Raw genomic sequence first — 20,662 nt, 5'->3', positions numbered from 1 at the left:
CTCTCTATAACACCGTCTTCTCTGTTCAAAACACTGGATTGGCATGATAAAGAAAGCAATTAAAGAAAAGGGTGGCATTTATAACAGATTATTTTCGCCATCAATTCATCTACAGATTATTTTCTTAATTAACTGATTAAGTGTTTGGTCTGTAAAATGTCAGAAAAGAGTGATAAACTAAAAATTGCTTGTTTTGTTCAACCTACAGTCCAAAACTGAAAGATATTCAGATCATTATCAGCTGGTACAAGGTCGTGTTTGGCAGTTTTTCTTGGGAAAATTACTTAAAAAGATTAATTTGTTGTCAAAATAGTTGCCAATTAATATTCTGTCAATGGACTCAATCGATAAATCGACTAATAGCTTCAGCTCTGGTGACATTGTATTGTGTCTTTTTATTTTATTTATCTTGTTGTTAGGAAACTCAAGATTTGAATAAAATCTTGAAAATTCATTAAAGTAAGAAAATAACTCAAATCTCCAAACAGCACATGCATGATGAAGAAGTGAGGGGAAAGCAGATGAGATGATTAAAATTATTAAGACACCAATTAACTCTCTCCTATAATCACCAAAGCCAGCCCAAAGACCCCAAAAGGACAGAGAGAGGACAGCGTACCCGACGAGGAGTCGGAGGATTTTAGAGCAAAAGACCAACCATCAGGGGTCATAGACGCACAGTGAGGTAAGCGCAGCTCCACCGGCTTCAGGAACTTGAGTCCGTGAGGGCCGCACATCACCAGCGGACTTAGCAGCGTTTCTCCTGCGTGGACACACAACAAGAATTTGATTCCAGAAATCAAAACATGCAGGAATTAACAAACACAAACGCAGGATTATTTATTACAACAGTCTGTTGTCAGGACTTCATAGCGAGAGAATATTAACTGTTGACCGACTTGCCAGGTTAATTAAAGTACTGCACTCCTCTGGTGCTATATGTTCATTAAAAATACTCTAAATATAGCTGCTGACATTATGGATTTATTTTATGTGCGAACAGATTTGTAACTCTACTTTCTGTACATATAACCACATGTATTGGCTTTGCATCAGCCATTTTTTATATATTCCATCTATTCATACACCTCATAATAAAGATAAGTAATGTTCTTTGTTTACAGCAACACAAATAAAGTATAAACTATAATTGTTCACAAATGTAATGTAGACGTCATATTTTCAATTATCTGACGAAGGTACTGCTGAAACTTTATCTTAAACATTTATTTAAATGCATATCTGCAGTTAAAGCCTAAATTAGCACTAAAACAAAAAAAAAACCTTCCTGTTTACTATAAATACTTTTCATCCACTTTTTTTCTCAGATTTAGTGACTTCTTGTTTTTTGACCTTCTTAGGACAGAAACAGCAGCGTGGGACTGACCTTTCTCCTTGTCGAGGGGGGGCAGGATGCTGTTGTCCCGGCACACCTTGAAGTAAATCTCCTGCTCCACGCTCTCGGGGATGGCACCCTGGGGGATGATGATGCTGACGCCCGTCTCGATGGAGCTCAGGACCCCTCCGTTACAGTTGAAGATCCCCCGGGCGGTGGCCACCACCGTGTGCCCTTCATCCTCGTCGTCATCTTCCAACGCGCTGGGGCTGAGGGACGGAGGCACAGAAGTCGGTATCATCAGTCAAAGCAGTGCAGGCAGAGAATAATGTACAGCAGAGGACACAAGAGTAAACCCCCTGTGAACAAACACGTCTCGTTCTGCCTCAGTAACTTTTCTCCAAGAACTTACTGCTCGTCCTGCTGCTGATTGATTTGAGTAAAATTTATGAGCGTCTTACCTTACGGGGATGGCCTTGGGGATGGCGTTGATGTTATTGTGCTGGTACTTGGGCCTGTTGTCCATAGTGCGTGTGAAGGTGTCCAGGCCGCTGTCGTGATCCAGGGGCTGTGGTGACAGTTGAGGCTTTCCACCGCTGTTGCTCACCACACCGGGCTTGCTGAGGAGGTCCGTCTTCACCTGTGTGTCGTTGGGCAGCAGGTTGTGGTTGAACTTTGGGCTCTCAAACTTGCGCTCAAAGGGCCGAGCTGAGCTGGTGTAAGGCTTCGGGACGTAGCGGTTGTAGCTAGTGGGAGCACCAAGGGTCTTTGTGGCCGCTGTGTCAGTGCCATTGACGGGGGACTTGTCGGGGAGACCCCTCGGGGGCAGGTAGCCACTTGGTGCGGGTTCGTCCCTGCTGGCCGGCCTGAGAGCTGCCAGCTCAGGTTTAGGATTGGGCGAGCTCAACGGCTCAGGTATGGAGTTCGCTGCAAATATTGAAGAAGGAAATGATCACTGAAATACAGTTTTGATCAAATGATTATATCTTTTTATTTTGCAATCTAGATAATTCTCTCTTTTGATTTAGTGGGCACAATAAAATAGTTACTGCTAGACTGACAACATTATATACACAATATATAACATTAGAGCTGAAACAATTAGTTGATTAATTGATTATCAGAATAATGGTGGGTTAATTTTCTAAAGATTGACTAATCAATTGATTAATTGCTTCATTTTTTCCAGTTCAAATGTGAGAAAGTGTGGCATTTATTTGTCTTATTCGACAGTAAACTAAATATCTTTGGGTTTTAGACTATAATAAAACATAAGTAATTTGAAGATGTGACTGAATCGACAGATTAATTAATAATGAAAACGATGCTTAGTTGCAGCCCAAAACTACAACTCTGAAGAGCGGAGATGACACATTGTTGCATATTTATGTACACTAGATAAGTACTAAATGAAATATAAGAGCCAGAAGAGTTAGAGAGCTCACCGTCACTGGGGCTGAGTTTGGGCAGCGTGTTGGGTGGGATGGCGGAGGCAGGTGGCCCATACTGAGAGGAGGGGCTGATTTGAGGCAGGGGTTCATATCTTTTCTCCACTGGACTTACTTTCTCTACTGACTCAACTCTGCAGTAAGTTGACACAAACAATGCAGTTAATAAAAACAACTGTGATTCTGCAGCAGGTGTGAGTACAGAGCTCAGGACAGTACTGCTGGTGTTCGGTGTGTGGTTGTACCTGTTGTATGGGTAGGACAGCTGCGCTGGTTTGGGCAGATCATGGAAGCGATTGATGCCAGGACTGGGCTGGCCCATGGCTTTGCTGTCGAAGCTACGGCGATCAAAGTAGGACAACTGCTTCCTGTAGTACTCCTCGTCCTCATCTGGGTCGTAGTGGTTGGAACGCACTACATCATCCAGAGGTTTAGTATGAGGCTTCTGTGGCTCAGGAGCTCTGTGGAGAAAGCCAAGGAGAACAAGTGAAACAGCTGCAAAGTATGACAGCATGATGGAAAGGGACAATATGACCTGGACCCAGATAAACTGTAGAAAATGGGTGGACAGATTTACTGATTAAAAATTATTAATTAATTTAGCTTCCGAGCTGCTGTTGCTAGCAGTAGTGACAGTGTTAGCTACCGATCTGATGGTGCTGACTGAAACTCCACAAAAAAGGATAAAACAGCTTCCTGCAGCACAATCCATTGTCAAAACAATCCCACTTTTAGTTTGTAGGTGTATAACGTATCCTGACAGTCAGCAATCAGATACAAAAACTAACTTACTTTCTACTACAGGCAAGAAAAAATAAGACACTCTAATTTGCACTCTGCAATCTGCACTCTAGTATTTTTATTTTTCATACTTTAAGTACATTTTGCAGCTAATACTTTCATTCCTAATGTTCCTAATAACTTTTGAGTCTTTGCACACCACATACTGTAAGTCTGGCTTGCAGCAAAGTGACTTAGCTCCACTAGGTGGAGCTCAAACAACAATGAATGAATTCAAAGACGCCTTTTGCAAGGTTCTTTGAGTTGTCCTTCACCCACCTATTCTGCAACCTGGAGTGCTGTAATGAGGACTACATACCTATAGGTGGACTTCTCCTGCTCCAAGTTGCTAAGGGAATTGGCTTTGAGGACTGGGCCAGGTGCACTCACAGGTTTCGGAACATCTGCAGGCTGAAAAGCAAAGAGAGGGTGTCTTTAGTGCTTGCTTGCATCTTACTCCAGTCTCACTTTACGGCAGAAAACTTACCCTGAGTGCTGGCGACTCTCCTTCTTTAGCCCTGTCCATAGAAACAGACCGTTTATTCTCAAACATCTTGACTCTGTTAAGCACTGACTGCGGTTTCATGGCCGGGTCCTCATCCAGGTCTTCCCGGGGTGGTGGGGGCAGCGGTTTGGAGCCCGGGGTGAGCGCTGGCTCACCTGGGGAGGGAAGGGTCTCTGGTTTAGGAGGGGGAATGGTAGGTTCAGAGTTCACCATAGGCTCATGCATCCCTGGCTTGTAGCCCCGGTTTGGAGGCCCAGGAATGTAGGCGGGCCTCAGACCAGAGTCACCATAATACTGCTTTGGGGGCTCCGGTGATCGAGGTGAATTTATGGGGAAGCAGTGAGGTTCTGCCTCATAAGGAGAGCGGGCATCATAGCCTGTTGGGGGTGGAGGTGGAGGCTCATCATAACGAATGGGTCCAGGTTTACTGTGGCGTGGTCTGCCATCATACCCCACAGGTGGGGCCTCATCGTAGCGTGGCTGAGGGGGGCTGTAGTCCCTCCCTGGTCCATCCTCGTAAGGGGACCGGGGGTTGTAGCCCATGGGTTGCTGGTGGCCCGGCTGGTAACCTGCGGGCTGGGAAGATGAGGTCTGCTGGTCGTAGGGGGGCCACTGTTCGTTGTAATGAGGCACACGGTTGTCGTAGTGCAGGTGAGAGTCAGTGTTGTGAGGCTTTGGTTCTGTGTAGCCGCCTCCATCGTAACCGTAAGGCGGGTGGTCGTATTCACGGTATGGCTGTTTGTCCTGGTACGGCGGCTGGTGACTGTAGCTCATCGACTGCTTCAGGCCATGGTTGATTCGCATGGGTTCGTCCATATTGTACAGATCTTTCTTGTACATCTGTGAAGAAACAATACTGAATGAATACATCTGTCACATCATCATTATTCTGAGCTTCTAACAACCACCATGTCGAACGACAGAAAGTCAGGGAAAAAGGATTTCCCAACACCAGATTAAAAATAACTTTTTCAATAATTCAATTCAATTCATGACTGGGAAATTAACTGAAATCTTAAGGAAATTAACACATAACATGTTAACCAAACTATAAAAAAAAAAAATCCCTCATCATTTAATTAAACATCAAGTCAAAGTGCAAATTACACAAGCAAACATTTGTCCATTATTCAAAAACAGTTCTGAATGCCTGTTTGACAAGATGCCTTTCAAGAATGATGATAATATTCACAAGTGGATCTTACACATTAACATGTTTTATAAATAGTGGACTAACAAGCAATTTGTACATTTCTGAAAGGCCTCGTTTCAAACATATGATGTGTAGCCTGTAGACAGCAAATCTAGTTACAGTACTTCCTATGGAAGAAGGTTGGTTTGTTGGCATCTACTCAGGACAAAACTATGAAACAGAAGACATTATGCAGTGTGTTGATGTAGGTTTGTCTTTCCATAGGGAGAATTGCTTGATGGAAATCATTACCAATAGTACTGTCTGCAGGTTAGCTTTCATCATGCAACCAACATTCAGTTTGCATCTAATGCAATGTCAAACTACTGGCACTACAACAGACGACACATCTACCATTACAATGCCACTGTAAGTGCTACTATTGTTCATCTACAGAGGAAAGTTAAAGCTGAAAGGAACCCAAAAAACATTAGGAGCCATGCAAAGGAAGTAAGAGGCAACAGTTAGGGCTGGTTGTGGATGTCTTCACCCTGGTCAAAGACTTAGATGTACCAGTCCTTCTGGTCTCCCAGCCCACTGTGGTGCATGTGGACTAGTCTGTCACACATTTTCTCTGGGAGCCAGAGGCACACAGTGGGCTCAGTGAGTCACACAGTGTGGGCATGTCATGCAGAGAGCGAGTGGAAAGCATGTGCGAGAAGACAGGCAGTTAAAACAGCAGGCTGGGGCCCAGGCCCGGTCCGAGTGGCTGGTGAAACAGCGGGTACCTTTGGTTCTGGACCAGGCGGTCCAGACGGGTGGGGTTCATGTGGTGGTGGTGGGGGCTGAATAAGCTCAGGGGCAGGGCTGGGACTGCTAAGTGAATCAGCCTGAGGAGCTGCGGCTGCAGCAGACGGCTCCTCTAGGTGCATACCCTCTAGCTGTACAGGCTGCTCAACAGCAGGGGGTGCTACCACCGTCGGAGGCAACGAGGGCATGGGCAGAGCAGCCTCATCTTGCTGTGAAGTATTGTTAAAAGACATTTATAACACAGCCTGCCAAGGGCACACAAAGTACAGCTCACCCCAACACCATGATCTTCTTCCTTATACTGAATCAGTTTTACACCAGCCAGAGAATGCACTTGCAAAAATGTGGTTTGATTAGATAACATACCAGTAGCTTCTAAAACATGTTTATTACTTAGCAAAGGACATTTAATTTTAACAAAGGTCAGGAAATGACACTGAACACAAAGGAGCTATTCCTCTGCTCTGCAGTCATATACTTTTAACCATACATCCATCTCTGACAGGCACAGCCTGCAGTGGCTTGCCTGCAAAGCGAGATATGAACTTTACCTGCTGCGGAGCGGCCATCTTGAAACCAGCAGGGTCTATACGACTGGCTGGATCAGGCTGCACTGGGTGCTGGTATCCAGGGTAACCAGGAGTGTCCTGAATTACAGGTGGGTCTTCTCGCACAGGTTCGGAAGAGCGGGTGATGGCGGGCTCCGTGGGCAGACCCACCTCATCGTTCAAAGTCTCATCTAGCTCCTGGTCTGTGTACGCTCCACCCTCTGTGTCAGTGTCCTCATAGTCTGAAGTGTGCCGGCTGTCTGTGCTGTACATGGAGTATTCGCTACCTGGCGCCGACAGGTAGGACAGACGGTCATCATGGATATCCAAGTCATCCTCTGTAGTGCCATCCGCCTGAGGAGAGCAGTGAAACCATTAACCCATGGCTCCGACAGACCAACAGAACTCATAACGCTGTTCTATGATATGGATTTACAAAACCTAGATGGCCCGTTTCTCACCTTGCCCTCCGACACCCACACCAACTGGTTCTGCTGCTGCTGGATGGTCTCTTTAAGAGCTCCGTACCAACCGTCATTCATGTTGTTCAAGTTTATGGTGGCTAAGAAAGAAATTTCATCAAGTTAATACATGTAAAAGAAAACAACAGACAATTCATATTTTTCCTGTCTTTCAACATTTTGAGCCCACTCACTTGTGAACAGGTGGTGATTATTCTTCCTCAGTTTGATAGCACGCTCATAGAGCTTCCTGGCGCTCTTCCTGGACTCTGGACACAGTCTGGTCCTCATGTTCTTCACGCCCTGCTTATTATCAGGATTTAGGAAGACTACAATCGGATACCACTGAGCATAGTTCAGCCTATCCACAGCATTCGGGGTGATGTCCAGCACAGCGTGTTTGTCCTTCATGAAATAAAGAGAAGGAAGGATGAAGAACAAATTTGTGATGAAATAATCAAAAAATCAATCTACGACACATTTTAAATAAAAAGGAGGCATGCTCACTCTGTCAATGATCTGCTTGATGGTATGAAGACGAATGATTCCTGAACTACGCTGGTCGGTTCCTGCATCTCTCGGTTCACTCTCTGAAAAACAAGACAGAAGAGATTTACATCAAAAAAAAAAAAAAAGAAGAAGCTATGATTATGTTTTGTGTCAGTTGCAATTATATTTACAAACTTACTTGCAAGCTCAAAAAGATCTGGCTCTTCTCTGGAGAGTTTTTCTCGAGCAACATCAGCGATGGGCCCAAATATCACAACAGGTCTCAAGAAACCAGCTGTTATAAAAAATAATGAAAATAAGATCAGACTAAGAATGCAGTGTTAGTCTCATATTGACATATACAGGCAAGCAGATACAGCCAGATTTCTCACCTTCTCTCAGTACAACCCTTTCATATGCTGGGAACTTTGTCTGAACTGGCTGGGAGGAAAGGTCCTCTCTGCTTTTCCTCAGGTTCCTCTTCGAGCTGCGAAGACCGCGGAACCTCCAGAAGTCCGCCCTGTCGCCCCCTGCTGTTTTAGGGAGTGTGTATTGCACGCTGGAGAGCTGCTCCGCTCTGTTGACAAATAGCGGGAAGAGGGATAGTTCATAATGTCACACAAGCTAATGGATGTGTCATAAACTTGGCACTGCTCACCTCAACGCTGCCAGCGACTGAGGACATTTCATGGCAATGATAATCATAACGCGTTTAATACAAATAAGGTGAATGACTGTCCACTGTTGTGACAAAACATTCATCCAGCATGTCATTCTTTGAGAAAACTGACATACGATTAAAGCCAAAGCACACACACATCTGTGAGCATGTTGTCACCTGTTTTTGTTGGGGATGATGCCCCTCTCCACCTCCTGGTGGTTCTTGCCGATGCGAATAGCCAGCCAGGAGCCCAGCTTGCCATTGTAGAGGGTGTCCACAACACGGAACACCTCGCCCTTGTTAAAGCTTAACCCATACGGAGATTCCTTCTCGTACTCAAAGTGGGTCCGGATGTAGAAGGAGTCGCCAACATCAGACTCCACGATCCGCCGATACACTGAACAGGACAGAGCAGAGAGTCAGATCCACTGGACCAATGAGACCAGTCGAAATCAATGTCTTGTCATATTCCCTTACTCACTTCACTTACCATCTTTCTTCTTCTGGGCAAGAATTGTGACCTCTTCACCCTTAGGAAGGTCAAGGAGGAACAGCACCGCCTCCTCTCGGATTATATTTGCAAAATCTACATTATTTACCTGGAATTTGGGAAAACAGAGATTACTGTTTCATGCTTTTTACAGAATAACTTCCCTGCTATCTCATACTTTTAAGTGTAAGTTAAGACTTCATTGTACATTGAGTGCAAAACAGAAAGTGTAAATCTCTATTTAAATTTAGGTTTACATAGCTCTTCCTGTTCTCAGCAGTGCCTGGGAAACTGCAGGTTTTACTGCACTGCAAAAACTCAAGCCATTCCTCATTACACTTGGAGAAAGGAGGAGGAGGTACAAACAGTGAGATATATGGCTGTGAGGAAATAGGACAAACACAGTGAGAGGAAACACAGTTTTTTGTGTCTGTGTGCTCCCTCGGGGCCATTGCTAAGAGACCGGCCTGGAGGTACAGGAATTTTGGAGCAGCCAGCGTGTAAAACCATGAATAAAAGGGAAAGCTTGAGACACATACCCCATAAAACATGGCTGTTTACAGACACTATCAGATACCCATTGTAAAAACAAATGGAATAGAAAAAAGATCAATTGTAACACACAGTTTTTGATATATAACTTTATGCAATAAATTTTTTTCACCAACTCTAAACTAAAAAAAAACAACCACATTAATTCTTAAAACTGCGGTCAGCTCATACACTGGACTGTGTAAAAAATAAATGATCTACCCTGAGAATTTGGTCACCCTCCTCCAGTCCCTCCTTAGCAGCCGGGCTATCCTCCAGCACTCCGGCAACGAAGATGCCCACGTCATTCCCCCCAGCCAGCCGCAGCCCCACACTCTCCCCCTTCTTGAACTTCACCAGCTTCATGCTCGGCCTGAGGATGGGGAATGAAGACAATAGTTAGGCTGCTTTTCTTTGACATGGCACCATTTGATGGCATTTCCTTTTCTCCGATGCAAACTACTCTTTATGAATAGTAAGTGAATCTTGGCTGCTAGCCAGGTTTTTCTTTTGTTGAGAGACTGTTTACTCTTTAAGGAACTTTCAAAAGCAAAGATGTAAAATTGTTCTTTAGAAAAGGAAATATACAATCCTAAAGAACGTTCGTATATTTTTCAACGTTTTAGCTATAGACCAAAATAACCACAGACGAGTGTTTGTCTCATGCAGAAGCACTGACAGTTGTGCATTCAGTCATATTCAAAGCTGCTTATTCAACTTGCCAGCAAACAAGTACGTGCAACATTTTTCACAGCACTGAGTTCTAAGCCTTGTGATGTGCCAAAATGCCCCTGCTTTGTATAGATAATTCAGGGCACAGGAGCATTTCAAAAACTTTCAAGATGTGCTGTCGCTATGTGAGCTGCAGGTTAAAACTTTCCCCTAACAGTCGCCTTCCCATCTGATTAAGTGAACTGAGAGCTAATGCTCAGGGGAGTTGCTCATAGCATAGTAGCTTTGGCTTTGTAGTTCTTCAGGAGACTTGTATATTTCATTGGATGGTTTATGATACTGTTGATTTTACCGTAGGATGCTATCGTCATGGGCAGCACTTGGCACAGGGGCATCTGAGGGACTGACTGGCAGGTCTACATCTGGCTGTCCAGGCTGAGCATACACCGGCTTGGGCTCTGAAAACACACAGACAATGACATGTTATCAATGAACAGATAGATGATTAACAGGTACATGTTTTAAAAAGGAAAATAACCAAAACACTGTAAAAAATTAACAATACCGCAGTTACATACTGAGAACATACATACAACCGAGAACAAGTGCACTAATGAAAAACACAACTGCACAAAAACACACAGGCAAAATATTATCACATTGACACTTGTGCACACACGCACACACACGTACGCACGCACACAAACACACACACAAGGCACACAGCGGCGTCCTGAGCAGGGAGGTCAAACAGAAAGGCAGCAGAGTGCTGCAGGCTGGGGAGGAACGTCAGACTCGATCAGCTCATACGGTTTATTGTCACTTGGCTCCAGGCAAACTCAGCCAGGCTCAGCAGGCGTCTGGATCTAACTTTTTTTGGTATTTGTGCTTTTCAAAAGGGCAAGAATGACTAGTTCAAACAGGATTTCATTTTACTATTATGAAGCCATCTTAATTTCTGCTGTTAATGACAGACGGGGAAATACTTGCTGTTTTATTGGCTTACAAGTACAGATGTTGATATAGAGACACAAATTAAAATCACTGATTTTCACAAAAATCTGGTTTAATGACTGGGTGTTGTATATCTAACCTGGGAGCGGTGGGAGTTGTTTCTCCTCTCTGGCAATAGCCGACTCCTTGGGCTTGGGCAGAGGAACTTCCTCTGGTAGCTTCGCTGGTGTTGAAGCCGCCTTCGAGACCCGTTCGTCGTCACGACTTCTGTGACTGCAGACAAAAATGGACATTTTTGTACAATTTATCTTAAGAAATGGAAGACATATCATTATAAATAATGTATTCTGGAGATGTAGAGCTTGGAGGCAACAGGAGAGCTTTAAAGATACAACATCTGGACTACACGCAACAACAACAAGGCTGTACTACTCTCAATACAAAACAGAGACAGTATTCAATTTTCTCCTGACTGCAGTGGACACGCACTAGCCGAGAAAAGAAAAAAAAAAAGCGGCATCTTAGTCTTGAAGGTCACAACTTTGTGTTTCCTTTCTTTTGTGCTCTATTTTTAGAGCAGCTTATCGAAGGTGTCAGAGTGGATTCTGTCCTCCAGGTGAATTTCACTGTGTGGCTCTGGCTAAAGACCAGAAGGGGTTTAACTTCAATGCCAGTTTTTAAACAGTAAGGCTGGGTAAACAGATACACAGTGACTCTGGCCAATTATGATTGTAAATGATGACAGAATGTCCTTGTGTTTTTGATAAATGGTGACAATACCAATGTGTTTCTCAAAGAGGATTCAGAAGAGAACAGGAGGAAGCTAAGCCAGCTGCCCAGTGGTAGGGCTTCCTGGCACAATTTTACTGGCAAAGTATTGCTTTATTCACAGGGTGAGGGACAAAGTAACCAAGAAGGACACTGTTTGAACAGACTGCAGTGGAACAAACTTCTTTTTCAAACCATCCTGGAGGAGGCCCTACTTTCAACTGCCAACTTCCTGGAGTGAGAGAAAAGGTCACAGGTCACAAATCAGGTTACGATAAACAATAGCGCTCTCTCTCAACATCTCCTTCTTGCTAATTAAAATATTTTCTTTAATGAATTATTCAAACGCTTCAGTGGCTTCGATATTTCATCAGGAAATCATTACAAAACATTTTTGGTTTTTGTGAAAACTGCCTTACAGACAATCTTTTCAACATAAAGAGTGAGTATTATCAAGCCAGACGTCCACAGATATGAAGACAGGAGCCCTGACAAAAGCTCAGCCGCATGTAAAAAGGGGAGACAGTTGACACTGATAGCTGGTGACGTCCTTTTGTTCCCTCACTGTTGGAGCCATATTGTCCTTGTGCCAAACATGCGGTTTGTCCACCAAAATATTCAAGAGACACAGAGATTATGTGACACTCTCACAGGACGCTGTCATCTCAAGTCAAAACAAGATGCGTCACTGAATAATTGATGCCACGTAACGGCCCTTCAACAATATTTCACCAGGTATAGTTTGCTGTTGCCTAAAACACTGATTTCACAGTCAAGATCCCAAAATTTCTCTGTTGTTATGATGGCCACGAGTTTACGGTTTGTCACAATATCTACAACAAGATCTACTTCTCTAGTAATGCGCTTTAAATCTATTTAGGGTTTACTACTAAACTATTACTACTAGTAGCACCTAGTCACACTTTTCAAGGATAACAAACTTACGGTATTCTCCAACTGGTGGCGTATCAAGGGGATAAAAAGGACAATATTTAAAACAAGACAAATCTTTTTAAGTGTCTTTCTGTCACTGTTGGTGAGACTCCACTTTCGACACTTTATATAATTTTGCAGTGTTTGCAACTGACGCATCAAAAATGCTTTGTTGAAAATAGAAGATGACATTTTATCCCAGAAACACAGTAATATGGGTCAAAGCACTGAACTTTGAGTAACTTGATTATTTTGCAGCTTTTATTTTTCTCGGGTCGCTAAGTGGTTTGAAAAGGCAACAATTGTGGTGCTCTGCTGTGTTTAAATGAAGAATTAATGAGGTGCTTTCAAACAAGGTTACAGTCAAAGAAGTGCTGAATGGGCTGATGGCTGGTATTAACCCAAACATAAAATCGAAGGTCCTTCACAACTCAAAAAACCCCCGACAACAACAAAAAAACAAGCCGGGTTTAATTAACTTTGACAGATGGAAGCTCAGATCTTAGAACAAGATCAGTTAGGGTCAGAGTAATGACATCTTTGGTGGTAAGTGGTCACTGCGTGTGTGTTTCAGATCAATTTGAAGTCAAATAATGTGGCCTCTATTGAATTTGTTTGTTGAAATGTGAATTAATGTTGGTACTGAGTCACTATTGTTTTATATGAAACACAGAGAGTAAGTAGCAAGACTGAATGTATCCACATGAAAATAACACAGATTATCATTCAACACTTATCCCCAGGTTGCAATTTGTGGATGGATGGTCCCTCACCTGCCGTTGCTGATTTGTGGTGGGGAGTGTCTGGAGTGGTCTGAGGGTTCAGATCGTCTGTCTGGAGAGCGGGAGCGGCTGCTACGATGTCTGTCATGCGATCGATTGGAATGGTCGGATGCCAGAGAATGGATATCTGAAATGTCTGATCAAACAAGAGCCACTGTTCAACAACTGTAGCCTGATAAACACACTGACAAGTCTGGCTTTTAAACTGCGCCCCCGTGTCAGCTGAATCCAACACTTAACACCAGTCTCACCATCTCTGTCAGAGGCGTTGGCTGAAGGAATGCTGTCATCGAGGTCAGGGATGTTCAGCAGGGTCGCCCTCTCGTCCCTCTGAACAACCATTTTTAGCTTGCCCTTTGACCTTTCTATCAGCTTCTTGGCATCTATCAAGGAGAGGTTCTCTGTCACTGTGCCATTAATCTGAGGGAAGCAGAAAAAAAGACTTTTAGTCATGACATGACAAAGAACATTTTTTCCACAGCCAATGAATTTGAAACAATGTCTTTGTTGCACATTTTAATGCGATAGCATGGTCATGCTTGGACGACAAATGGATTGTCATCTGAACAGCAAGAGATCAGATGCAAATTAGCTGCAACACTGCTCCTCTTTGTCAGGGTGAAATCAAATTAGAAAGCTATGAGAGGCAGCCTAGACAAGGAAAAATGACATGCAGCCAAGGCTCAGATACAGAATAGGCAAATTCTGCCCAGTGTCCATTTTATTAACCATTCATCTCTTAAGCACTGGCATAAAAAGAGAGTAACATGACACATGTGAGAAGGCTGAATGTGAGAAATGATTGATTCAGTTCAAAAAGTACCCGTTATGCACATGGAGCTACTTTATGTGTACTCCAAAAAGAGCTGACCTTCATCAAGCAGATCAAGCTGCAACTGTGAGTACTGTTATGCAACATTAGATAGCACAAAACATATAGTAGTAAAAAAGCACAGTGTAGCAGTATAGTGAGTACTTTTCTCAATTTCTATCAATACAAAAATGAAGAAATGCCAATTTTCAGTTGTTTCATTCATCTGTATTGTTTTATAATGACTCTCTCCCTCACCTTCAGTACGACGTCCCCTTCCTGGATGTTGCCGTCCCTGGCTGCCAGGCTCTCAGGGGAGATGTCCTTGACAAAGATGTGGCTGGCCAGGCGCAGGCCATATTCTGCTTACAAAGTGAACGACAGCAACAAAGACCATGTTAGCACAGAGTTCACGTGACAACAGCACACTGACCACACTTTGCTGTCAGCCCGTTGCTCCCGCTGGGATTAACAGTACTGATTAAAGAAGATTAATTGCTCTTTCACTTAGATTTACTTGAGTTTACTTGGATTTTGCTGTGGCTGGCAAGTTTTGTTTACTCTGGCAGTTCACCAGTGCTGATTTGGAGGTCTAATTCTCTTCTAAAAGTCAGGCTGTCTCAGGCAAACAAAATGGCAGGTGATTTCCTGGATTATCAGCGACTGCAACGTCTTCAAAAACAGAACATTTTCTTTCTTCCCTCCATTTGTATCCCCGACTTTGTGAGCCTCACCTTCATTCTTGCGGGATTTGACAAGTGTGACCTTGGCGGGGCGTGGGGGTAGGTTGTGTGAGCGGCGGTCTGACCGTGGGGAGAGACTCCTCTCCCGCGAGCCGCTGCGTTCACGTTCCCTGTCCCTTCGCCCGCTGCTTCGCCCGCTGCGCCTGCCCATGGCTCCGCCCACACCGCTGTAAGCACCGCTGCGTCCACTCCGCGTCTCGTATATCTCTTCATCATAGCTGTCCTCCTCCTCGTCGTGCTCTGACATAGTTTCCCGCTCTCCAAGGCGACCCATGGGGACATGCACCTTCCTCTTCCGTCTGATTGTCTGCCCGAAGGAAATGAGATATAAGAACAGCCCGACAACACATCACTTACAGTAAGAGGAATCAATCACTCCCCTAATCAAGCACGATCAATTGTGAAATATGAGGAAAAGCAAGGACGAGTCCTTTAACACATCATTCAGATTAATATAAATACGACGTCTCTTTTTCTGACCCATTGTACTTCCTGATTTTAATTTTCAGCAACTGATCACAAAATACTCTACAGGAATTCATAAAGGGGTTTTGACACTCACAATTTTGGCAATTTTTCCACTTTTACGAAGCTGCTGGACTGCATATGCGTGCTCCACATTATCCATGGAGACAGCATTGACCATGACGACTCTGTCATTTTCCCTAGAGAGAGGACACAGAGAACAGACGTGCTGGAGTCCTTCTGGAGCAGGCAGGGTAATTTAATACTAATAACTAGCAATCTGACCGGGCTGCCGATAACAGAATAAAATCTTACTGTAGTAGGCCTTCTGCTGGGCCGCCTTTCAGCACATCCGAGATGACAATGGAGGTCTCGCCACTCTGAAAATGAGGGTTATCCCGACCTCCTGATATGGCTATCCCGAAGCCAAACCCTGGTGCCTGCACACAGAGGAACAAATACATTAAGATGTTGATTTTAGGTGGATGGAAAAAAAGACACCAGTATCACCTGCTTGTGGATTTGACCAAATAAGTATTTCTTCCCTGGTTGTTTGTGGACCCAAACTACTTTACTTAACAGCCACGGATGTAGGAGAAAATCAAAAGCTCTGTGATAACTCCTCCATTTTGTCTTATCTCTTCCTGCAACTGTGTACACACAGAGCCCACTTTTGACAAGATAGCGCAGTGGAGATAAGAAGGAAATCAAAACAGAAGGATGGGGACAAAGATAGCCAGACAGACAGCAGGACAGACCGATATCTAGACCAGGACCAGGATTCAACAGATACCTATGTAGAGAGAGCATCTGAAGGAGGATACCAAATACTCACCCTGTGTAGTGTTACTGTGTGCTGTTCCCAAATGACAGTCTCCTCCATTGCTGCACTCTAGAAAACAGAGATGCAGAAGACAGTGTGAACACGACGGATCAAACAATTTCCAAGTCTAAAGAAAAAGAAGTTCTGCTGGACCGATAATCTTTTGGCGAAAGGGACACATGTTGAGTCACCAGAAAGATAATGTGTCCTGCTGAAGTTTTCTTGAACAAAACTCAAAACACTCTTTTTCTTTGTCATTTTACATCTTAGCTACAGCCGGAAAATATCATTTCAACACTTATCCTTTTGCCAAAGAACATGTTAAGTGACTAAAAATTATCAAGTTGACAACAGTAAAAGTGCAGATATTTCATTGTTCAAGCCAGTTTGTCCCTAAAATAGAATAGATGTGCACAGCATCTCTACCAACAGTGAATTTAACCTTTAACACAGTCTGCAGAAAGGTCAATTATCATCATTTTTTAATGAACTGTGTCAGTGTTATCCGTGCGATATAATTGGCTGTATAATATGCAAACTTGTGCTTCCAGGCACATATGTCCATTTAACACGTCTGCAGCAAACCTTGTATTATACAGAGTCAAGAAAATTTAAAGTAATTATTTGGATGGTTTCTTTTTTTTTTTTTTTTAAACAATAGCCTGAGGTATTTTTGTTTTATTATTTGCATCACTCCCTCATTGTAAATAAAGCATGTAAGGAATATACTAACACATACTGCTACATACTGAACCCAAATACAGTGAACTGAACTATCAAATAACAAAAAAACAGAAAGACTTCAGTAAAAATGACAAACAGGGACCAGTCTAAAACCATACACATTTTGAAAGGCAATAGTATTTCAGTGAAGCCCGTGTCATTCTTTCTACTAAGAGTTTCTACTAAAAAGGAGAATCTCAGTGTTTCTGGATTATTTCAGACACATAATTTAATAAGGACACAAACTGTCTCTGAACACATTGTACCCAGCAGGCTATTGAGTTTGTTTCAACTTTTACTCTGTTGCTTATTTACAGTGATACAGATAGCGCTGTGCTGCACACACACGCTGCCAATCAAACAGACCACACACACTCTCAACATGTAGGTGTCAGTCAGGAAACACTCTTCTTTATAATGGCTCCACAGTATGCGGTCCCATGTTTACAGTGTATTGAATACAATAGGTACAATGATAAAAAAAAAAAAAAAACCCCTGCTAGATACAAGAAGGCCACACTGACAGACGGTCTTTGAAATTAAAGCACATCCTCCGTCACATTAACAACCAGAGAGGATAAGATGAAGGTCGACTCCTTCAGCTGTTAGGTCAGCGTTGTCCTCTGCGCCCCACAGCTCGCTTCTTATCTCTGCTTCTATATCATTTCACCTCCACCACAATCTCACGACACATTAGACATTCAATGACTGCGTATAAAATACTATCAGGTCCATCCATTTGGGGCAAATTACAACCTACATCACAGCACCTAATGCAATAACCCCCATTTGTCATGTAAATTGATCCCAGGTCTGTGACCTTAATAGGTGAAACTATCACACATTTCCCTCCTGCTTTGCTGGTAATTTCCTTGACACCTCTAACACTTACAGTACGACTACCTCGGCAGAAAACACATTGAGGAAGAATGATCTCATGTTGCGGCACATTAAAGTGCGATGAGAGATGAGGGAGGGGAGCTGAATCTTACATTAAAAGCAGCTGACATCATCGCCACTCTGCTGGCAGCTCCGAAACCCAAAACATCTAGCAGGTGTCAGTCCAGCTTCGTGTGGAGGATGAGTAAGCACCCATATTAACATGAAAACCTGCTAATGGCGTCGCTATCAAGTTCCTAGAAGTGATAATGATGCATAAATCTTGGAGGAGCCACAGGCGAAATATTCAAAAACCAAAATTTGAATAAACATCTTCTAAGTTTGAAGAAAAACAGTGCGGTCCTACTTTGTTTTTGTCTGATAGAGAAGCACAGCCTGAGGTAGTAATTTAACCGACTGACACTGTTGCTGCCCTGTTTATTTTATTTTTTTTACCACGCAGGCTTCAACACATCGTCCTTATGTCTGTCGTGAACTGTCGGCCAAATGCCAAACATTAGCCAGCGTCTGGGAATACAGGCAGCTGAATAAATCGCCACAAGTGGCCCCAGACGTTCTCGGCTTGGCAGCAACAGTCACAAACCCCTCAAGCAGCTTATGGTGGGACTCGCATAAGGTGGTTGAAAAAAAAAAAAAAAAGGTTGAACAAGGACACTCCCCCTTGTCTTTTACATTGAATACACTGCAGCACTTGAGAGAGAGAGAGAGAGAGAAAAAAGACATCAGAATATTAACAAGACTGCTGAAAACAGAAGCATGAATTCTCTGGAAAGTTTGCTCTTTAGGGAGGAGGATTTATGCCCGTGTCTTCTTGATCAGCACTGTGGAAACGCTGATGCAAAGAAGTCTAACATTTAGTGTAAATTTATAGAGAGGTTTGGCACTAAACTGAAAAGTTATGGTAGGCACTTGTTTCCAGTTGACATTTCTACTTTCAGAAATGTTTATAGGCTTTAATGCAGCATAACACAAACATGCACACAAACAAACGTATAATATTTAAGGCCCCGTGTTGCAGTGAGGTTGCGAGAAATGTGATTTTGTTGTCTGGAAAATATGATTAAAGAATGCTTACTACGCCTGATCCAATACAAATAAATCACCATAAAATTAATGGAATGTAAAATCCTAAATGGAGCAAAACAGGAGGAATCTAAATGGAGTAAAAACTAAACATAATTTAGGAGGAAAAAAAACAAAACAAAAACAGATTTAGCAGGGTCCTGCAGTGTGCATCTCTCCCACCCTCCGTCTCACCCCCCCACACACATACACACACACACGCACACCTTTCATTTTGAAGGGATGTAATTTTGCTTTCTCCTCCTGCAGAGCTTGTTGCTCTGGTAACAGAGGGGGAACAGTGTGGTGTTGTTCAAGTGGCCTGACATTTTCAGGCCGTGTCTGAAGGTTCCTCTCAACTGTGGGAGGTTTAAAAAAGACACGACTGAATTAATTTGCAAACAAAAGCCTTTTTCTTTTTTTTTTAGCTTTTAGATGAGCATTGCTAAACTGTTGATACATGCACATCTAAACACAGTCTGCACTAATGGCCCAACGTTGGTCTAAAACAAACATATTACCATTTCTTTTGATCCCCTCAAAAGTGCTGTGCTTTGTAGGATTTCACAAAGACGCAGACACAGACACTTTGCAAAATGATAAAGCAAAAGAATAACAGTGTTTACATGGCATTTCATATTTAGTCCCACAACCAAACTAACATCTTAGTGCCCTATTCAAAGCTGAAGACACTAATCTCGTGCAAGTAAACAGAAGAAAGACAGAAAAAGGAGCCGTTGAGACTCTGCACTACTCCTATATCTGTGCATATTGTGACGAAGTCGCATCAGCATCCAGTGACTTATGAGTTTTTGTGGCACTGTTGTGTACGCCCTTTATGGCCACAAACAACTGGTGCCAACAGAAGCTTCATGCCACAAGCCAGAGCCAGAGCTGGCAGCCGCTCCACAGTGGAGACACACCATGTTGGTTGGGTCATGCTTGGGGGATTACAACCAGGCAACTTGGGAGCCAACACTACGACACAGATGGACTATAACACAGATGGATCGCACAGCTGAGAGTTGAGGAAGACAGAAAAACTGTGGTCAAAATGGTCAATACACAAATGTAAAATGAAACAATTATCCATTATGCGTTTCTGTCAAATAATGATCTATCAACAGCCTGTTCCGCTATTAATTTCCACATGTAAATCAATTGAGGGCTAAAAGTAATGATTAGTTTCATCATTAATCAATTAATCACTAAATGCAAAAAGAATTAGTAGTAATACCAATCAACATTTGCTGACATATTTATGTCCAACCAACAGCCCAGAAGAAAACCAACAAATAATTCACCTTTTTTTACAAAGCTGGAACAAATGAATTCTTTGCATTTGCTGCTTAATGAAATTAAACAATTAATCAATTATTAAAATAGCTGCTGATTATTGTCCTGTCAACTAAACGTTTCAGCACTAAATCAATTAACTGTATTTGCAAGTTCAGCAACACATATGGCCAAGGTTAATGGTATTTGACGCGGGCGTTTGTAGCTATTTATAAATCTATAGCCATCTATGTTTATCTGAGTTTTTATTTTGCATGTTGAGCTTGTCTACTTTGAACTTTGGAGGTTAATAACAACCCCCACACATGTGCGATCTGGTGGCCCAGTCTGAAGCCAGTACAATGAATATGACCAAATTTTGGCAACTGTTGGGATGCCCACCAGCCATTTTGGCAAGGTATCTGTCTTTTGACGGTTCTTTTCAAATTCAAAAATCTATTTGGCTGGTAAAATGGTGAAAGGAGCTGATCATTGCGGTATTATTCCAAGTCATGCCTCACATCTCTGCCTTCTTCACTTCCCAGACTCTGTCCTGTAGC

The 20,662-nt window shown here is 43.0% G+C and overlaps 1 protein-coding gene across 12 annotated transcripts in view; it reads right to left on the bottom strand.

Annotated features, from left to right (window-relative positions):
* The window catches only part of tjp1b (tight junction protein 1b), a 59,466-nt gene that overhangs the window by 2,792 nt on the left and 36,012 nt on the right, over positions 1-20,662 (bottom strand). For 6 of the 12 annotated variants that reach the window (XM_044355689.1, XM_044355694.1, XM_044355696.1 and 3 more), the window contains 26 exons: positions 16,155-16,211; positions 15,635-15,759; positions 15,417-15,519; positions 14,846-15,161; positions 14,370-14,476; positions 13,552-13,720; positions 13,292-13,436; positions 10,957-11,090; positions 10,216-10,321; positions 9,414-9,564; positions 8,661-8,769; positions 8,348-8,567; positions 7,902-8,086; positions 7,709-7,804; positions 7,528-7,610; positions 7,215-7,425; positions 7,021-7,121; positions 6,563-6,913; positions 5,990-6,220; positions 4,052-4,909; positions 3,884-3,975; positions 3,030-3,245; positions 2,782-2,918; positions 1,798-2,263; positions 1,388-1,605; positions 620-763 (listed from right to left, as the gene is read on the bottom strand). In XM_044355689.1, the coding sequence (XP_044211624.1) occupies positions 620-763; positions 1,388-1,605; positions 1,798-2,263; positions 2,782-2,918; positions 3,030-3,245; positions 3,884-3,975; positions 4,052-4,909; positions 5,990-6,220; positions 6,563-6,913; positions 7,021-7,121; positions 7,215-7,425; positions 7,528-7,610; positions 7,709-7,804; positions 7,902-8,086; positions 8,348-8,567; positions 8,661-8,769; positions 9,414-9,564; positions 10,216-10,321; positions 10,957-11,090; positions 13,292-13,436; positions 13,552-13,720; positions 14,370-14,476; positions 14,846-15,161; positions 15,417-15,519; positions 15,635-15,759; positions 16,155-16,211 (5,131 nt within the window). The remainder of the gene's footprint in view (positions 1-619; positions 764-1,387; positions 1,606-1,797; positions 2,264-2,781; positions 2,919-3,029; positions 3,246-3,883; positions 3,976-4,051; positions 4,910-5,989; positions 6,221-6,562; positions 6,914-7,020; positions 7,122-7,214; positions 7,426-7,527; positions 7,611-7,708; positions 7,805-7,901; positions 8,087-8,347; positions 8,568-8,660; positions 8,770-9,413; positions 9,565-10,215; positions 10,322-10,956; positions 11,091-13,291; positions 13,437-13,551; positions 13,721-14,369; positions 14,477-14,845; positions 15,162-15,416; positions 15,520-15,634; positions 15,760-16,154; positions 16,212-20,662) is intronic. The other 6 variants (XM_044355690.1, XM_044355691.1, XM_044355692.1 and 3 more) reach the window with 6 other exon arrangements.

This window comes from Thunnus albacares, chromosome 7, assembly GCF_914725855.1.
Source record: "Thunnus albacares chromosome 7, fThuAlb1.1, whole genome shotgun sequence".
Lineage (NCBI taxonomy): Eukaryota > Metazoa > Chordata > Actinopteri > Scombriformes > Scombridae > Thunnus > Thunnus albacares.
The sequence above is the reverse complement of the archived record's forward strand: the minus strand, read 5'-3'. Positions and strand labels throughout refer to the sequence as shown.